The following is a 15,161-nucleotide window of genomic DNA, read 5'->3' on the forward strand; positions in this document are numbered from 1 at the left end:
CTGAAAAGCAAACCCCCACAGTTTTGAATAACTGTTTGCAGATACGGGTTGAGTGTCCCTTATCTGAAATGCTTTGGACCAGAAGGGTTTCAGATTTGAGATTTTTTTCAGATTTGGGAATCTTTGCTCAGAATTTAGTTAGTTGAGCATCCCCAATCCAAAATCCAATATTTTGTATCCGGATTTTGGAGCTCTTCAGATTAATGATGTTCAACTTATACATTGTTTGTTGTCTTCCTGAGATTAGTTTAGGCTCTCCTTCACTTTTTCAATTATTTCTGCTCCTCCCGTTCTGACGAAGTCTCGGGTAAGCTCTCCTTCTTGCGTTTACCATGTCTCTCCTAAGCTTTGAGATGGTTCCTTTTGTGGCTGCATCTCTCTCTCTCTGCTCTCCCAGTGCAATTCTTTTCCTTCCCCATAGGATCTTCTCCATTTAGGACTGTACTTCATGCAACCCCAGTGCCACGCTAGTGGTTAACCTTCCCCTGTCCACATCAGGAGAAAGCATGTGCCCTAGAGCTGGATTCAGGGACCCACCATTTCCAGATGCCACCATGACTCAACTTGATGATTACACTGTCTTAAGAAATGAAACAGATCTCGATTCCTTAGCAAGGGTAGGATTTTTCAACAAGCAGATGAGTAAATCAGTAAGCCCCAATACATATGGATAGCAGCTACTGGGTTGGAAATTTGAACACAAAAACCTGACCACAGATCTGAATTTGAGTATAAGGGAGAATAAAAGGAGGTTTGTAGCGATATCCAAGGGAACCATTTCTGATCTTAAAATAGGCTTTTACTTCTCAGCATAAGAACCAAGACTTCTCAGGACAGGGCTATCTTAGCTGACATGAATTAGACAATTCTAAGAGAGTTCTGACTTAGCAGTTGTTATATTCCTGGTAATAGCCATCAGAAAGGGAGGGAAGGGAAAGGAAGGGAAGAATGTAAAAACTGGAAACGTCTCTCACTTGTAATCCTCACAAATGCTAGACTCCAGTTCTTGTAGCTGCAAAGGAAGACAGGAGCAATGAATATTCCCCCAGAATAGAGTTCAGTCATTACAGATTGATTTTGTATCTGTGTGGCTCTCTTCTTTCATTGATGCACAATTCCAATTTAGCAAAACTTAACAATAAATAGTAAATGAAAACTTGAAAAATTTCCACCGCTGGAAAGATAGCCATGGTAGATAGATCAACATGTTCTTATTTCTGTCTTAAAAAAAAATAATAATAAGTTGGGCAAAGAGAGATTGTAATCTTTATACAAATGTAAATTTTCGTGCAGATCAAGACTTGTTTTGTTTGTTTTGTTGGAAACATGATTTTGTTTGCTTCATTTGGAGAGAATACAATATAAAAAATGGAGTCACAAAAAGAAAGAGCCGTAGAATCACAGAAGATTCAATTTTGAAATGCCCTCCCATTTTGATACACATTTCTAAAAATTCCATTTTTATATTGTGGATAAAATAGACTGCCATCTCAGATCTCAGAAGTTAATAACAGCTTCTTTATTTTTCAGATACTCCATTCAGCAATGGTCATGCCACAGACTATTTATTTGTTGGAAATATTGTTTACACGGTAAGTTCATCTCTTTTTATTGAGCCACTCCTAAAGGGCCCATATGTGGGGGATACTTATCTAATCCCTTAGGTAAGGCTTTTCTTATTGTCATATTTCAAATGTTTATATATTATAGATTCCTTAAGGTTCAATGGTTACATTATTGTTTAGCAGAGAGTATACTGAGTCGAAGTGTCTGGAGAGGTGATGAGCAGGTCTTCAAAAGGTCTTCAAAAGACCTTTTACATGTAAAAGGTGTAAAAAGATGTAAAAGGTCTTCAAAAGACCTTTTACATCTTTAAAAGCAAAGCGTACTAAGGAAGATGTTTTCCCCCAAATCCTCTAAGAAAGGACAGAGCAGTTATTTGTGGGAAGAGACTGCGATGAGCACTTTTCTTGAATAAACCTGTCTGTTCATTCTGTTCATTTCCTAAAAACATCCCCTAGCAACTTAGCTACCAAGATGGTACCTTCAAAGTATGGTGGGTTAGAGGAACTGACGCTGGAGGGGAGATCTGGGATTTCTCCTAGAAAGTAAAAGTAGTGTCCTTCATTTTTCCTAACTCCTCTTTCTTTTCACAGTACGTTGTGGTTACAGTTTGTCTGAAAGCTGGTTTGGAGACTACAGCTTGGACTAAAGTGAGTCCTCTCTGGGATTGCTCCTCCCTCTGCAGTCTAGATAATCTTCATACTATGATTTTCCTTTTAAGCATTGGGATAATTAATATCTAGCTATATTAAGTTTTGCATGTAAAAATTGTGGTTTGATCTTTTTCAGGGCAAATTTTCAATCCAGTGTTTCCTGTTGCCTCATTTGCTAATATGGCTCAAAGCTATCATTAGTCACCTTATTTCAAATGTATATGCTGGCTCGCTGGAAACACACACATGCACAGAAAACACAAAAGAGAAAAAAAAATGAAACTTTACATATTTTCATGTAATTTTACTACCAAGAGATAATCATGGGTAACACTTTATTCTGTGAGCCTCCATACATTCTTCTGTGTGTTTTGAAATAGCATGCATTGTAGAACATAGAATTTTGTGATCTTTCTTAAAATATATTAGGAACATTTTTATTCCTTAAAATATACTCCTACAAAAATCATTGTTCATGATTAAAGACAATGACATTTCATAGATATATCCCATCTTTATTTAATCAGTTCCCTATTTTAGGTACTTTGGTTATTTCTAAGGTTTGGGGGTTATAACCCGTTTTTCATGTTTGTCACCCCTGGAGGGTCATGGCTAGCTGCAGCTTCAATAGACTCACCTGATGCTTTGCTAAGAAGATGGGATGGGGTGGGTGGGAGATCAGTGTGGAGTCAGGGAATCTGTTAACACCTATTCCAGGGAGGGGATGGCGACAGCCTGGAATGTTGGAGCAGAAGGTAGTGAGTCGTGGGTAGATTCTGGAAGTACTTGTTTTAAGGGGAAAACAAAACAAAACAAAACCTTGCCGATGGATTGAATTGTGAGGTATAGAAGAAGAGGTCAAGGACCATAAGAGTACAAAGGAGACAAAAATAACCAACTCAGTAGATGCTTAAGGAGGTATTAAACTGTAATAGCCAGTTGATCTTGTAGAAACAAAGAGCAGAATAGTGGTTACCAGAGCCTGAGAAGAGTGGAGAGGGAAGGAGAGGAAGGAAAGAGGATGGTCAACAGGACAAGAATGCAGTTAAATAGGAGGAGTCATTTCTAAGTTCTACAGCAAGCAGTAATCGTGGTTAAAAAACATAGATATATATTTCAAAACAAAAGATTTTGACTGTTCCCAACACAAAATAATGATAAATATTTGAGGTGATGGTTATGCCATTTACCCTCATCTGATCACACACATTATATACATGTACTATCATATTACAATATACTCATAAACATGTTCCATTATTAATGTCAATTTAAAACTTAAAAATTTAAAAGATGTAATATCATTTCAGGTGTCAAAAAAATCTCTTTTGCAAATGAACAGAACAATCAAAGTCTCCTAGTGATAAATAAAAACTTCTTGTTCATTTGTCTGTTCCACCATTCTCTCACTAGATCAATACCATCCCCAGGTGCAGCAGATACTTGAAATGAACTGAGCAAAGCCTGCTGTAACTAGGGGATGTCTCAGAGGATGGTCAGCTGTGACACAAAAACACTTTGATCTTCAGGATAGCCACGAGTTAATTAAATTCATTGTTAAAAATTCTGAGACCAGGGAATAGAGTCCTCACAGTCTTTCCATCAGGAAAGGTGGCTTGGAGGGGGGAATTCTGCAGCAGGTGGGGTTGGGGTGGATCACCTGGCCAACAGAGGGACTATCTGAGCATCTGTCTCCTTTGCAGTTCAGTCACCTGGCTGTGTGGGGAAGCATGGTGATGTGGCTGTTGTTTTTTGTCGTCTACTCAACCATCTGGCCCACCATCCCCATTGCTCCAGACATGAGAGGGCAGGTCAGTACTATGAGCTATGAGTGTGCCTCCTATCTTCCATCAGCAGTGTTTTTATATATGTATGTGTGAGCAAAGTGGTGTCTTGTGACAGTGAACTTCAGGAAGACCGTTGTTACCTGCTCCCATCAAAACTTATCAGAAGCACCAAATCAAGGCACCTGGGAGAGGATGTCCAGTCCACAGAACCGACATTTGAAATTATAAGTCATAAAATTTTAAGTCATCTGACTTGCCCCCGCCCCCCCCCGTTCACATTTCCATAATAAATTATGTGTTCATTACATAGTACTTTATGTCTATGGTTTGTAGCCCTTGGAAAAACCAGAGCTGTTTTGAGTTGTTCATAATCCAATGATTATTATCATAAGTTTAATGTTAACAACAGGATTAGCTGCTTAATTGGTAATTGGTCACCTGTGAAAGATAAATCTCTCTCCTAACCAGACTTTTAATGAGCCAGAATTTCTCATTTATCTCTTTGAACTAGGGAGGCTGAGATAGACAACTTATATTTGTTTGAATGGTTTTGAATTTTCTTTTGTGTTATCTTTGTCCAGTGTCTGAGATAGACCTGCCAACAGTGACAACTGGATCACAGAATCCCACAGTACTGGGTGTGAAGAGGAAAGAGTTTAGCAATTCTTTGATACAAGATTCCTTAATTTTCAGGCAAAGCTATGCAAGCCCAGGTCTCCCAGACCCACTCCACCATCTCCTCCTTGGAGTTGTCTTCAGCTAGTGCTACCCTTAGACCTCAACAAGGGACTATCCAAGTCCTGAGCTTTAGGAGACTTCTGGAGCAGGCCTCCATGGTTGGGTGTGTGCCTCTTTGTGGAGTTAAAAGCCATAGTGTGCAGAGCCAGCCCCCTCTTCAGGTCCATTCTCTGGGCTCCAGGACTCTGAGTTTCCTTCATGAATAGCCAGAAGACCACTGCCAAGCTCTCTGCCTGTGCCTCTCCCCAGATCCAGGCCAGCATACACTATCCTGAGCATCAGTCAGCAATGAGATGGTCACTGTTTCTGGCTCAATCTCAAGCACTGGACAACTGTTGGCAAGGGATATGCAATGAGTCAACCAGATATTTGCATCGGTCTCTCCACACCTGGGTTTGCAGGAGCATGTTCATTCTGCTGTGGGACAACATCAAGAACTGTAGGTCAGGGGCTTCCATTTTGGATTAGCCTCCAGAATACCTACTTTAGAGGAAGATTGGGATGCTACTTCTGCCTTACAGTAGATATGAACAAAAATTCCTGGGTCTACCAAAGTCTAGATACATGTTCTATTGATGTCTAAGATAGCCCAGGTGGCATTGCTTGCCTTTTTACTTGGTAAATCAACTAATAACCCATGGTTTCTGGTATCTCCATGAGTGTGGGAGGCAAGCAAGCTGGCCCTGTGCTGCACATCCTCAGATGCATTTTTGCTTTCTGTAAGGAAGAGGACAAATGCAGCACTCTTTCACTCCTTTTCCAATTCCAAGCGGTAGAGGAAATTGCAGGGCATTGATTGAATGAACCCACAAGATTATTGTAAAGCAGAATGAGAATTTCCCAACAAAGATACTTTGTTCACTTAAAGACATCAACTCTATTGCAAAGCATTGTGATTTGTCCCCCACAAAACAAACCCAGAAAAGAATCCAGTACTCATCATTTGGTAAGTCATGGAAACTTAGAATATCGGCTTTGTGTTCTCTCCTCCTGGGTAAGGGCGTGTCTACTCTGATTTCATTTGAAGAATTTTACAGAACAATAGATGGGACTGTAGTGGATTGTTACAGACAGGCTTCTAAATTAGAGAAGAGTGACAGCGGACAGGATGAGGTCAGTTGTGTGTGACTGGCGGGCAAAGCCATTCCTTTGAAAGCCCCTCTGTGTCCTCTACAGTGTTGTTCTAGCAAACCCCTCTGTATACAATTGCTTCGTGTCTCCAATTCCTATGTGCATGAATTAGGCTGGTTGTTGACTGGCTTCCATCAATCAGTTGACGAGCAAACTGCAGAGGGGCCAGGATTATCATGCAGCCCTGTAAGGTGTCCACATTCTTACTGAACAAGTCACATGAACTTGCCAGTCTGGGTGGTTCCAAGGCTCAGCTTAAGGATGACATTTACATACACTCATGTGCTGCATAATGATATTTCCACCAAAACCAGACCCTGTACTTTCATGGGTGAGTCCACATGATTATATGACCTCGTGATATTATAGCTGTCTTAGTTTGTGTAAGTACCTTCCATGATGTTCCAGTAATGGGGACATTGACTACCAATGCATTTCTCAGAATGTATTTCCATCATTAAATGTCTTTGTGGACTTTCCAGTAACAATTTAGAGAGCTGTTCTATCATCCAAGAGCAAAGGAGTGATCTTATTATATTTCACTTTTGTTTAAAAACCCTTTTTCCTCCCATTTAAACCATGAATTTTTTACCTTTTTGTGGGTTGATTGGTTGGCTTCAACGGGAAGCAAATGATGCTGTTTTGAGACAGACATACCTGGATGAGACTAAGGTTTCCATTAACTTTGGGCGAGAGGATTAATTAGTTTCCATCATTTAAAGAGCTGTTTATCATCTGTAGTCTTCCTCCAGGGTGAGTGGAAAAATGGTGTCAGAAAACTATGTATGACTTCCATGTCCTGACTGAATTTAGTATTTTTACCTTCTGTCTGCCACTCTATTTTGATTCAACAGCTTGCTGATTCTTTGAAAAGTGGCAATAACTGTGAAACATTTTATAACTTTTTTGAAGAATTGCTTGAGTGGAGAGTGGCTAAAGGTAGTCTCAGGAAGGCTTCATGCCATTCTAGAAGGAATTGAATGGTGTTATAAAGAAAGCAAGCAACTGGCCTCTGGTGTCATTCATAAAAGGAATTAGCTGCTTTGGGAGAACTATATGACCAAGCCATATCCATTCCTTGGGTTCTAGGTTGGTGAATGCTTAGAGTGAAGGGTATTCTTGGGCAAAGACTGCTTTTGAAAAATTACTATGTTAATAATGATTTTAGTGACTTTTTACAAGCCATTTTTTATTTGACTATGCAATAGGGTTTTAGCAAATGAAAGTGGTTCCTTGAAGCTCTAGAATTAAAAAGTGTCTAAAGGCAAATGGCATTTTGTACCCAAGAGCCCCAGAGAGACTTGACACAAAAACATTCTGTCTATTCATAACATCTTCAACCTTGAAAAGATGCATTGTGTTCTGCCAGAGCTTCCTAAACTAATGTGATTAAATATTTCTTTGTCTAGTCCATTATATTTGGAGTTTTTCTCACGTGGGGGAGAGTGCAGGTTTTCCCTTGAGGGCAAAGGAAAGGAAGGGCTGTAGAATTAAATATTTGTTCTCCACTCTCAAAGAGTTTCTATCTGCCCCAAGGCACCTCATGATATGGTATGTAAAACCCCACCAGACAAAGAGCCAGGAAGTCCCAGTGGAAGTTTTTGAAATCAAAGAAGTCATGTGCACATTTCCTCTCCTAAAAATGTGCAGCATTTATGGGGTTTTTAAGGGACACCCTGTTTTCCATTTTTCTAAGCCCAGGCTTAGATCTACAGTAAGTTAAAAACTCAGGTTATGTCCATCCTGGTTAATATAAAGGTCTTCAGCTATGGAAAAGAGATGATGATGCTTTCCAATAGGGGACCATGTGGGTTTCTTTCCCCCAGGGGCATAACCATGCCCATGGGTTTCTCCTTAAGGGCGTAAAATGTCTCAAAATGGAAAATAATAATATGGTTGTTGGCATATAGCTTGGAAATGGAGAGATGAGGAGGACTGGATGGAAAACCAGATCAGGAAATGTGCTTTTATATATATATATATATATATTTTTTTTTTTCATGAATTTCCCAGGGTTTCTGACTTCAGGAGTATCTGAGGGGGTCCATCTGACTTGACCTCTGCTCTCAAAGGTCAGGAGGCCTGGCTTATGCCCCAGCCAGAGCCACACAGCCTTGGGCAATTGCTTAACCTGTGCTAATTTCCTAATCAACAAAGTCAGGATAAGATCACCCACTCTAATTACCTTAAAGAATTGCAAAGAAGATATCAAGAGATATCCCATGGGAAGTCCGAAGTTGGATTTGCTCTTCTTTTTCTTGGGATGATGAATGCTTTTTATATATAGGAATATATTGCTGTGATTTAAACTCCCAATTTTCAGGGGCCAAAGAATTTTAACATTTTGAAAGTTCAAGATGAAATGTTTCTCAGTAAGGTCAATTGATCACCTATATTGTAATCGCCTGGGCTGCTTGTTAAAATGAAATCTCCCCACCCCCCCAAAAAAACATGCATGCATGCAATTCATTCTCTCTCTCTCTCTCTCTCTCTCTCTTTGTCTCTCTCTCTCTCTCTCTCTTTGTCTCTCTCTCTCTCTCTCTCTCTCTCTCTCTCTCATACACACACATACCTTTGCGGCCCCCCCCCCACACACATATGTAGAATTAGATAGACTCTCTGGGCATGAAGCCTCAGCACCTGAATTTTAATTTATTTAATTTTAATTTTAATATATTTCTAGGTGATTCTTTAAATTTTGAGAACCACTGCTTTAAATATCTGTTATTCCATTACAACATTTTAGCTTATGCTGGATATGATGGGAGGAAATGGTCCACTGAAAATATCCACAGCTGATTGCATTCTGTGGGCTGGGGTTAGTGTAAGACGTAGCCTGGTAGTGCCAACATAAGGCAGCTAGCTGTCTAAAGAGGGAATTACACCAAAGACATTACGTAGCTCACCATGGAAAAATACTCCTCACCCACTCGCGTGCCTTTCCTTTAAAGATTTTTTCATTGCTAGTAAAAGAGGAGGGGAGACTTTCACTTCAAAGCTTACAAACTGCTAACTATATCTTCTGTGCCAAGTTATAGTGCCAAGTTCCAGGCCCAGCCAGTTTCTGGAATATGACATGCTTCATTTTTTTTTATCCTAAATACAGGAATGAGTCTACTTTTGAGCTTTATATACACACTCGTAGATACACAGTGCAAATTCCAGTGGACTAAAAGTGAACAGGGAGGAATTGCAATGGGTTGCCATTTTGCCATCCCCGAATCCAAGTGATTCAGGATTCTCCTTCCCTGAGAAATTGTGTCCCCTGGATTTCTGAGTCAATCTGTCTGCAGATCTGGGAATGTCCACATGAAACATGAACAGTGACGCAGTGACTTTTGTTTCTAAGCGGCATGCATACGAGGAGGTCAGCTAAGGAGTAATTAAAAGAGCCATGTAGAAAACCCCTTTGCTCAGCTGCAGTTCTAGAATGTCTCCACAGGACAGGGGCATAAGGATTGGGTGAGGACGTGTCCTCAGGCGAATGCCCATAGCAAGGGGCATGGTGGGTCCCCTCCAACATCCATCCTCCTTGATGCTTTCCCAGGAATGCCCAATGTGGATCACTTATTGGTTGTGACTTGCTCAAGAGGCCCAGCACATTAGGGGAGCTGTTTCCACCCTGAAGTACAGAGGAGAGTTTATTCCCCTCCACTCAGCTGTGGTGGGTAATTCAGAAGCTTGAAGAGATGCAAGGAGACCATTGCTGGGGGCTTCTGGGATAGAAATGTGTTTGCTTCCACAAGAAATCCATCAAAGAGAAGGCCCTCTCTTCCAAATGGTGTGGCTGTTACTGTGACCCTGCTGTAGTTCAGATCTTGGATATGTCCCCCAAAGGCCCGTATGTTCAAGACTTGGTCCTCAGCTTGGCACTATTGGGAGGTGGTAAAGCCTTTATGAGGTGGGTCCAGTGAGAGTCTGTAGATCATTGAGGGCAAGGCTTTGAAGAGGATGTTGGGTCCCCAGCCCCTTCCTCCTCCTTCTCCTCCTCTCTTTTGCTTCCTGGCCATAAGATGAATGGTTTTGCTCCTCCACACCTTTTTTCCATGACGTGCTTCCTGGGGGCCAACTAATCATGGACTGGAACCTCCAAAACAGTGAGCTAAATTAACCTTTTCTCTTTATAAGTTGATTATCTTGGATTTTTGTTATAGTGACAAAAAGAATTACAGACCTCAAGAATTATTCTTCCACCAGGAAGAACATGCTCAGAATCCCACTGCTGGTGTGAAAGACTAGAAAGACAAAAATAAATAACCAAGACAAAAGTCCTCAGGGAAGTGTGGAGGTACCAAATGAAGCCCACTCCAAGCCCACCCCAGGTCAGGTGCTCTCGGAAGCAACCCAGGTGTGCATTGCTTGGCTTTTGTGTATAGATTGTGAGAAAAATATTTCTTCACCTGACAGTATCAGTCAGAATGTTATATTTATAAATATATGGTTGGTCAAGAAAATAAATGATTTTTAAAAACAGGCTTAAGGCCTAGATCACATAGTTTACTATTTGGCTATACTCCAAATTGTAGATGGATATAGGAATTGGTAATGAATTGCTTTATTCATGTTTTTGGTAATAATATCCCAGAAACACCAAATGTGAATATCTGAAGCCCACTGGAAATATCTTTAACACGGCAATATTGAATAGAATTTGTCTATTTTCCCCGAATACTGTACTTCAGAAGCCTGTGGTAGTGAGAAGTGGTCAGCCTCATAAGTGTACAAAATCTTATCAGCAGAAACTTGCTTTTCATTTCAAAATAATGTCCTAGCATCTTTGAGTCGGTCTATTAAGTATCTGTTGTTGTACAGCAGCTTACATTTTGGCTTTTTATTTTCCTTGGGGTATTGGGGATTGAACCTGGGGCCTGAGGAATGAATGTCCTACTACTGAGCTGCCCCACCCCCGGCCACATTCTGACTTTTAAACTTGTACATTTTGTGGAATGGTGAGATTGACTTACCAGAAGGAACACATCATATTTATTGATAACATTATTATCTAAAATAAATAGCAATACAAGCAAAATTAGGAGTATGTAAAAGAGAGAAAAGGGAGGTACTAGGGAATGAAATTGATCGCATAGATATGTTACAATGAATCCCACTAATAGGTATAATTGTAATGTACTGATAAAAATAAATAAGTAAAAAAAGAGTACATAGAGGTCCTTGTTTCTCACATGTCTGTGACAGTTGTCACCAGCATCCTGTCTCTCTGGCATGTGTTTACCTTCCTTGAAGGCCCCCACACCTATCCTTGTCTGAGGCAAGCCCTGGAACTGGAAAAATCAAATAAAATTATTACAGCAGCAAAAGAAAACCTCTTCATTAATAATAAAAAGAAAAATCAGGAATGTTCACTTGAGCAGAGCTACCTAAGATGGGTTCTCCCAGACTGATAAATATTTGGGCTATAAAATTAGAAAACTCGGGCATCCATCCAACTGTTCTGTCAGAAATGGATCTCATAGGTGTTAACACGGAACAACAAGTTGCCTTTGTTTTTCTTCCCCTGGCTAAGAAACAAAGGGGAAAGTGTATTTTTTAAGAAGTTGGAACCTCCTTAAAGGGGTTTTTAGATTTTTCTGTGCAGACCTGCAGGAGCAGGAGTGTCTGTTTGGACTAAAGTGGCTGGAAACAGACTTCCTTCCTACTCGGTGCACATCCCAACTGTGAACACGAGACTTGAGCTAAAGTAACCCAATGCCTGAGACACCCATAAAGCTCCTTCTGTTGTTCACAACAGTCGATAGCACAATAATACTTGTGTTATCTCTGAGTTCCAGTTTTTGTCAGGTATGTGAAAGCAATAGTATTTATCTTTGGATTTAATAGGGAAACTAAAGAAAATAAGGCATGTAAATAAACATAGTTAATGTTTGTTGAGCAGTTACCACTTGTCAGACAAAATCCAGCTGTTCCTCAGTGGAAGATTGGTTCCAGGACCCCCTACAGATACCAAATAAAAGAACACTCAAGTCCCTTATATAAAATGGAGTTATGTTTGCCCTGGTTCTATCCCCGACACCCAAAATACAAAATAAATAAATAAAAATAAAATTACTCTATGCATTTCTTCCTATACACTATAACTCATCTCTAGATTACTTATAATAATACAATGGAAATGTGGTGGAAATAGTTATTATATTGTATTTTTTAGGGAATGAGAACATTTTCTGTCTGTGGTTGGTTGAATCTATAGCTGTGTAGCTTGCAGATATGGAATGCCAACTGTATACATCCATATAAATATACTCTACATATACAGTCTAGGCAGCAGCTCATTCAGAAATCTGCAACCATCAGAGGAGAAGAGAAAAGGGTGCGTGCCATGGTCAGGCAGAGAGCAGAGGACCTAGGACTTCCCCCCAAGTCTGCTAGATGACAGGGTATGTTTCCATGCTTTGTCACGACAGAAAGCATCCAGGTTGATGACAAACCAGGTATCTAATAAATATCAACCATTTGTCCTTAAGATGTTGCTTTTATTCAGTTTTATATGAAGTGACTTACCATGCAATGTAATGGAATTTTAAACCCATGAATATTGAGTTAGAAAACATAAACAGACTTTGGTTTTGAATCACATTTCTGACTATGGCTCCAGTCTCTTCTGCAATAAAGTAAGTTTCAAACAATAGGATTTTTTAAAGCACATTATGGGAAACCCTAATTCAGGGGGACCCAGTTCTCCCTCCCCCCCATACAATTCTCTCCCTTTTGCCAGTTTATTTTATTTTGGCCTTTGGTTTCAAGGATGCCGTGGGTTAATTAGAGGCCAGAGGGCTTTGATTGTGAGTTATTTTTCTCTTCACTGAGAAGGTTTGTTGTGGTGTTTCCATTTGTCATTCATCCTGATGTTAATTTTTAAAATATCTGTCAGCAAATTAAAGTACACATTACATGCTGATTTTGTTTGTTTGTAATATTTATGCTCAGTGGTCACAGAGTATGTTTGATGTGGTTTTGAACTTTTTCTCGCGTGCAACATGTGGAAATGTGTCTGCGAGCCACCCTCCTTCAGATTCCGTACAGGGGTCTGCTTCTCTGACATCTGCAGGGAGAGGAGCAGCCTTTCTCATGACTGGGGACCATCTCCACAGTTCTAGCCAAGGATAGTGGGGGTCTTTAGGTTTTCTCTATTTAAAAGGAATAGAGGTGCCTGAGAAAGGCCACCAAATCAAGGATGCATGACCAGAGAAAGTTAGGCTAGAGAAGGGAGAAAATGCAAGCATAGCATGCTATAAAGGGTGGACCAGGATTTTTCTGATTTGTATAGAAAAAATGCAAAGCTATCAGTGACAGTAACTAAGAGGATCAATTTAGTGAACAGTCTTCAAGTGGGTGAGATTTTCAGTTACTGTGTTTGCTGTTGCTATCATAAAATATCAAATTGTCCCTGGGGGAAGTTGAATGATTTTGGAACCTAGATTAGCCATCTCCTATGCAGTTGGTGTATCTTTGGCTACAGACAGAGAAAGAGAAATATCAGTTACCTGTGCCTCTGTTCATATGTGCACTTTAATTCATAACCTATGTATTTTAATAACTGTGAGCTGTTTTGATAGAAACTGAAGGAGACATATTTAAATGTGCAGATACTTTCAAGTGCAGAAGTGCTAGGAGGGCAGCCCCACGAACTCGCTCAGCAGCAGCACAAAGGGTGTGGTGGCATCTCACCATCTGCTGCCTGCCTACATCCATCCATTCCTCCTTCTTCCGGTCACAGCCCCCAAACTCTTCCCCCTTTACAGGATATGCTTTCAGATAGTGCTGATTCTACCATGTTCCACCTCTGAGGTCTAGATCTTTGGCCTAGGACTGGGCAACCAGACCTTTCATCTCATTGACAGCAGCAATGGATTCAGAAATGGGTGTGGTGCCCTACACTGGGATGCTTAGAGATAATTCAAGGACATATATATATATATATATATATATGTGTGTGTGTGTGTGCGCACACATATATATATATATATATATATATATATATGTGTGTGTGTGTGCGCGCACACACACATCAATTGCAGTGGGGAGGTCTTTTGGCACCGGGTTTGTTGTATGAGTCTGGAGCTGCCAGGTGCTGCTGCAGAGAAAGTTCCTATGGAAGGATAATTTGAGCCTGGAGGAAAGCCGAACCAAGAGCTGACAGCCTTGAGTGTGCCCCAGTTGTGCCTGAAGCTGGAATCATCTCTGAACTTTTAGATAGCCACAAACCACTGCATTTCCATTTTTGCATAAGATAATTCAGGTTAGATTTTTGTTATATCTGAGAAGAGTCTTAATTAATGGAACAATTAATCTCCCAAGTCACAGACATAAAATGTAAAATCAGGGGCTGGGGTTGTGGCTCAGTGGTAGAGCGCTTGCCTACCACGTTTGAGGCACTGGGTTCCATCCTCAGCACCACATAAAAATAAATACATTAAATAAAGGTATTATGTCCAACTACAACTAAAAAATATATATATATTAACAAAAAATAAAATGTAGAATGGTCTGGGTCAAGTTAAGATAGAGAACTCTGCTATCCCTTTTGGGAAATTAGAGTTTTCATTATATAGTGGAAAAGCAGTTTCTCTTGCTTGCATCTACCAAGTTGGTGACTTTGCCTTTCTGTAGCCTTCAGTGAGTCCCTCCCCCAACTTTCTACCCACCCCACCCTCCATCAAAAAAAAAAAAAAAAAAGACAGGCCAGGGTAAAAGCTAATTGATTAAAATGGTCAGGACCTAGAAAAAATATGGAGCTTTTCTCTTTCTCCTGGCAGCCAATTTAAAATGGCTTAGAGTCAAATAGTCATGAGCAACACTGTCCAATAGAAATATAATGGGAGACATGTGTATAATTTTAAATTTTCTAGTGGCTCCACTAAAAAAGGCAAAAAGAAATAAGTGAAATTAGTTTTATTAATGTGTTTAGCCCAACGTTTACAAAATATTATGACTTCAAGATGCAATCAACATAAAAATAAATTGTTAGTGAGGCATTTTGCATTCTTCTTTATGTGTTATGTCTCTGAAGCCCAGTGTGTGTATCACACATACAGCACGAGCCTCTAGCCAGGCTACATATCTTTCAAGGGTGCAGTAGCCACATCTGGCCAGTGGCTGCTGTGTTGAAAAGCCTAGCTCTTGACCAGCAGAGATTTGAAAGCACAAGTTCACTCCTCAGAGCTAAATTTAGCAGAGGCAAAATCAAGATGTAGGAAGCCTGCCTGGGATAAGACGGGGTCTGGAAAAGCCTAATGCCCCAGGTTTCTCCCACATACTCAGAGTGTGCACT

At 40.2% G+C, this 15,161-nt stretch overlaps 1 protein-coding gene across 2 annotated transcripts in view; it reads left to right on the plus strand.

Annotated features, from left to right (window-relative positions):
* The window catches only part of LOC113199601 (phospholipid-transporting ATPase IB), a 630,500-nt gene that overhangs the window by 488,423 nt on the left and 126,916 nt on the right, over positions 1 to 15,161 (plus strand). For both annotated transcript variants that reach the window (XM_077793137.1, XM_077793139.1), the window contains 3 exons: positions 1,531 to 1,592; positions 2,157 to 2,213; positions 3,920 to 4,027. In XM_077793137.1, the coding sequence (XP_077649263.1) occupies positions 1,531 to 1,592; positions 2,157 to 2,213; positions 3,920 to 4,027 (227 nt within the window). The remainder of the gene's footprint in view (positions 1 to 1,530; positions 1,593 to 2,156; positions 2,214 to 3,919; positions 4,028 to 15,161) is intronic.

The sequence above is a fragment of the Urocitellus parryii genome, chromosome 2, assembly GCF_045843805.1.
Source record: "Urocitellus parryii isolate mUroPar1 chromosome 2, mUroPar1.hap1, whole genome shotgun sequence".
Lineage (NCBI taxonomy): Eukaryota > Metazoa > Chordata > Mammalia > Rodentia > Sciuridae > Urocitellus > Urocitellus parryii.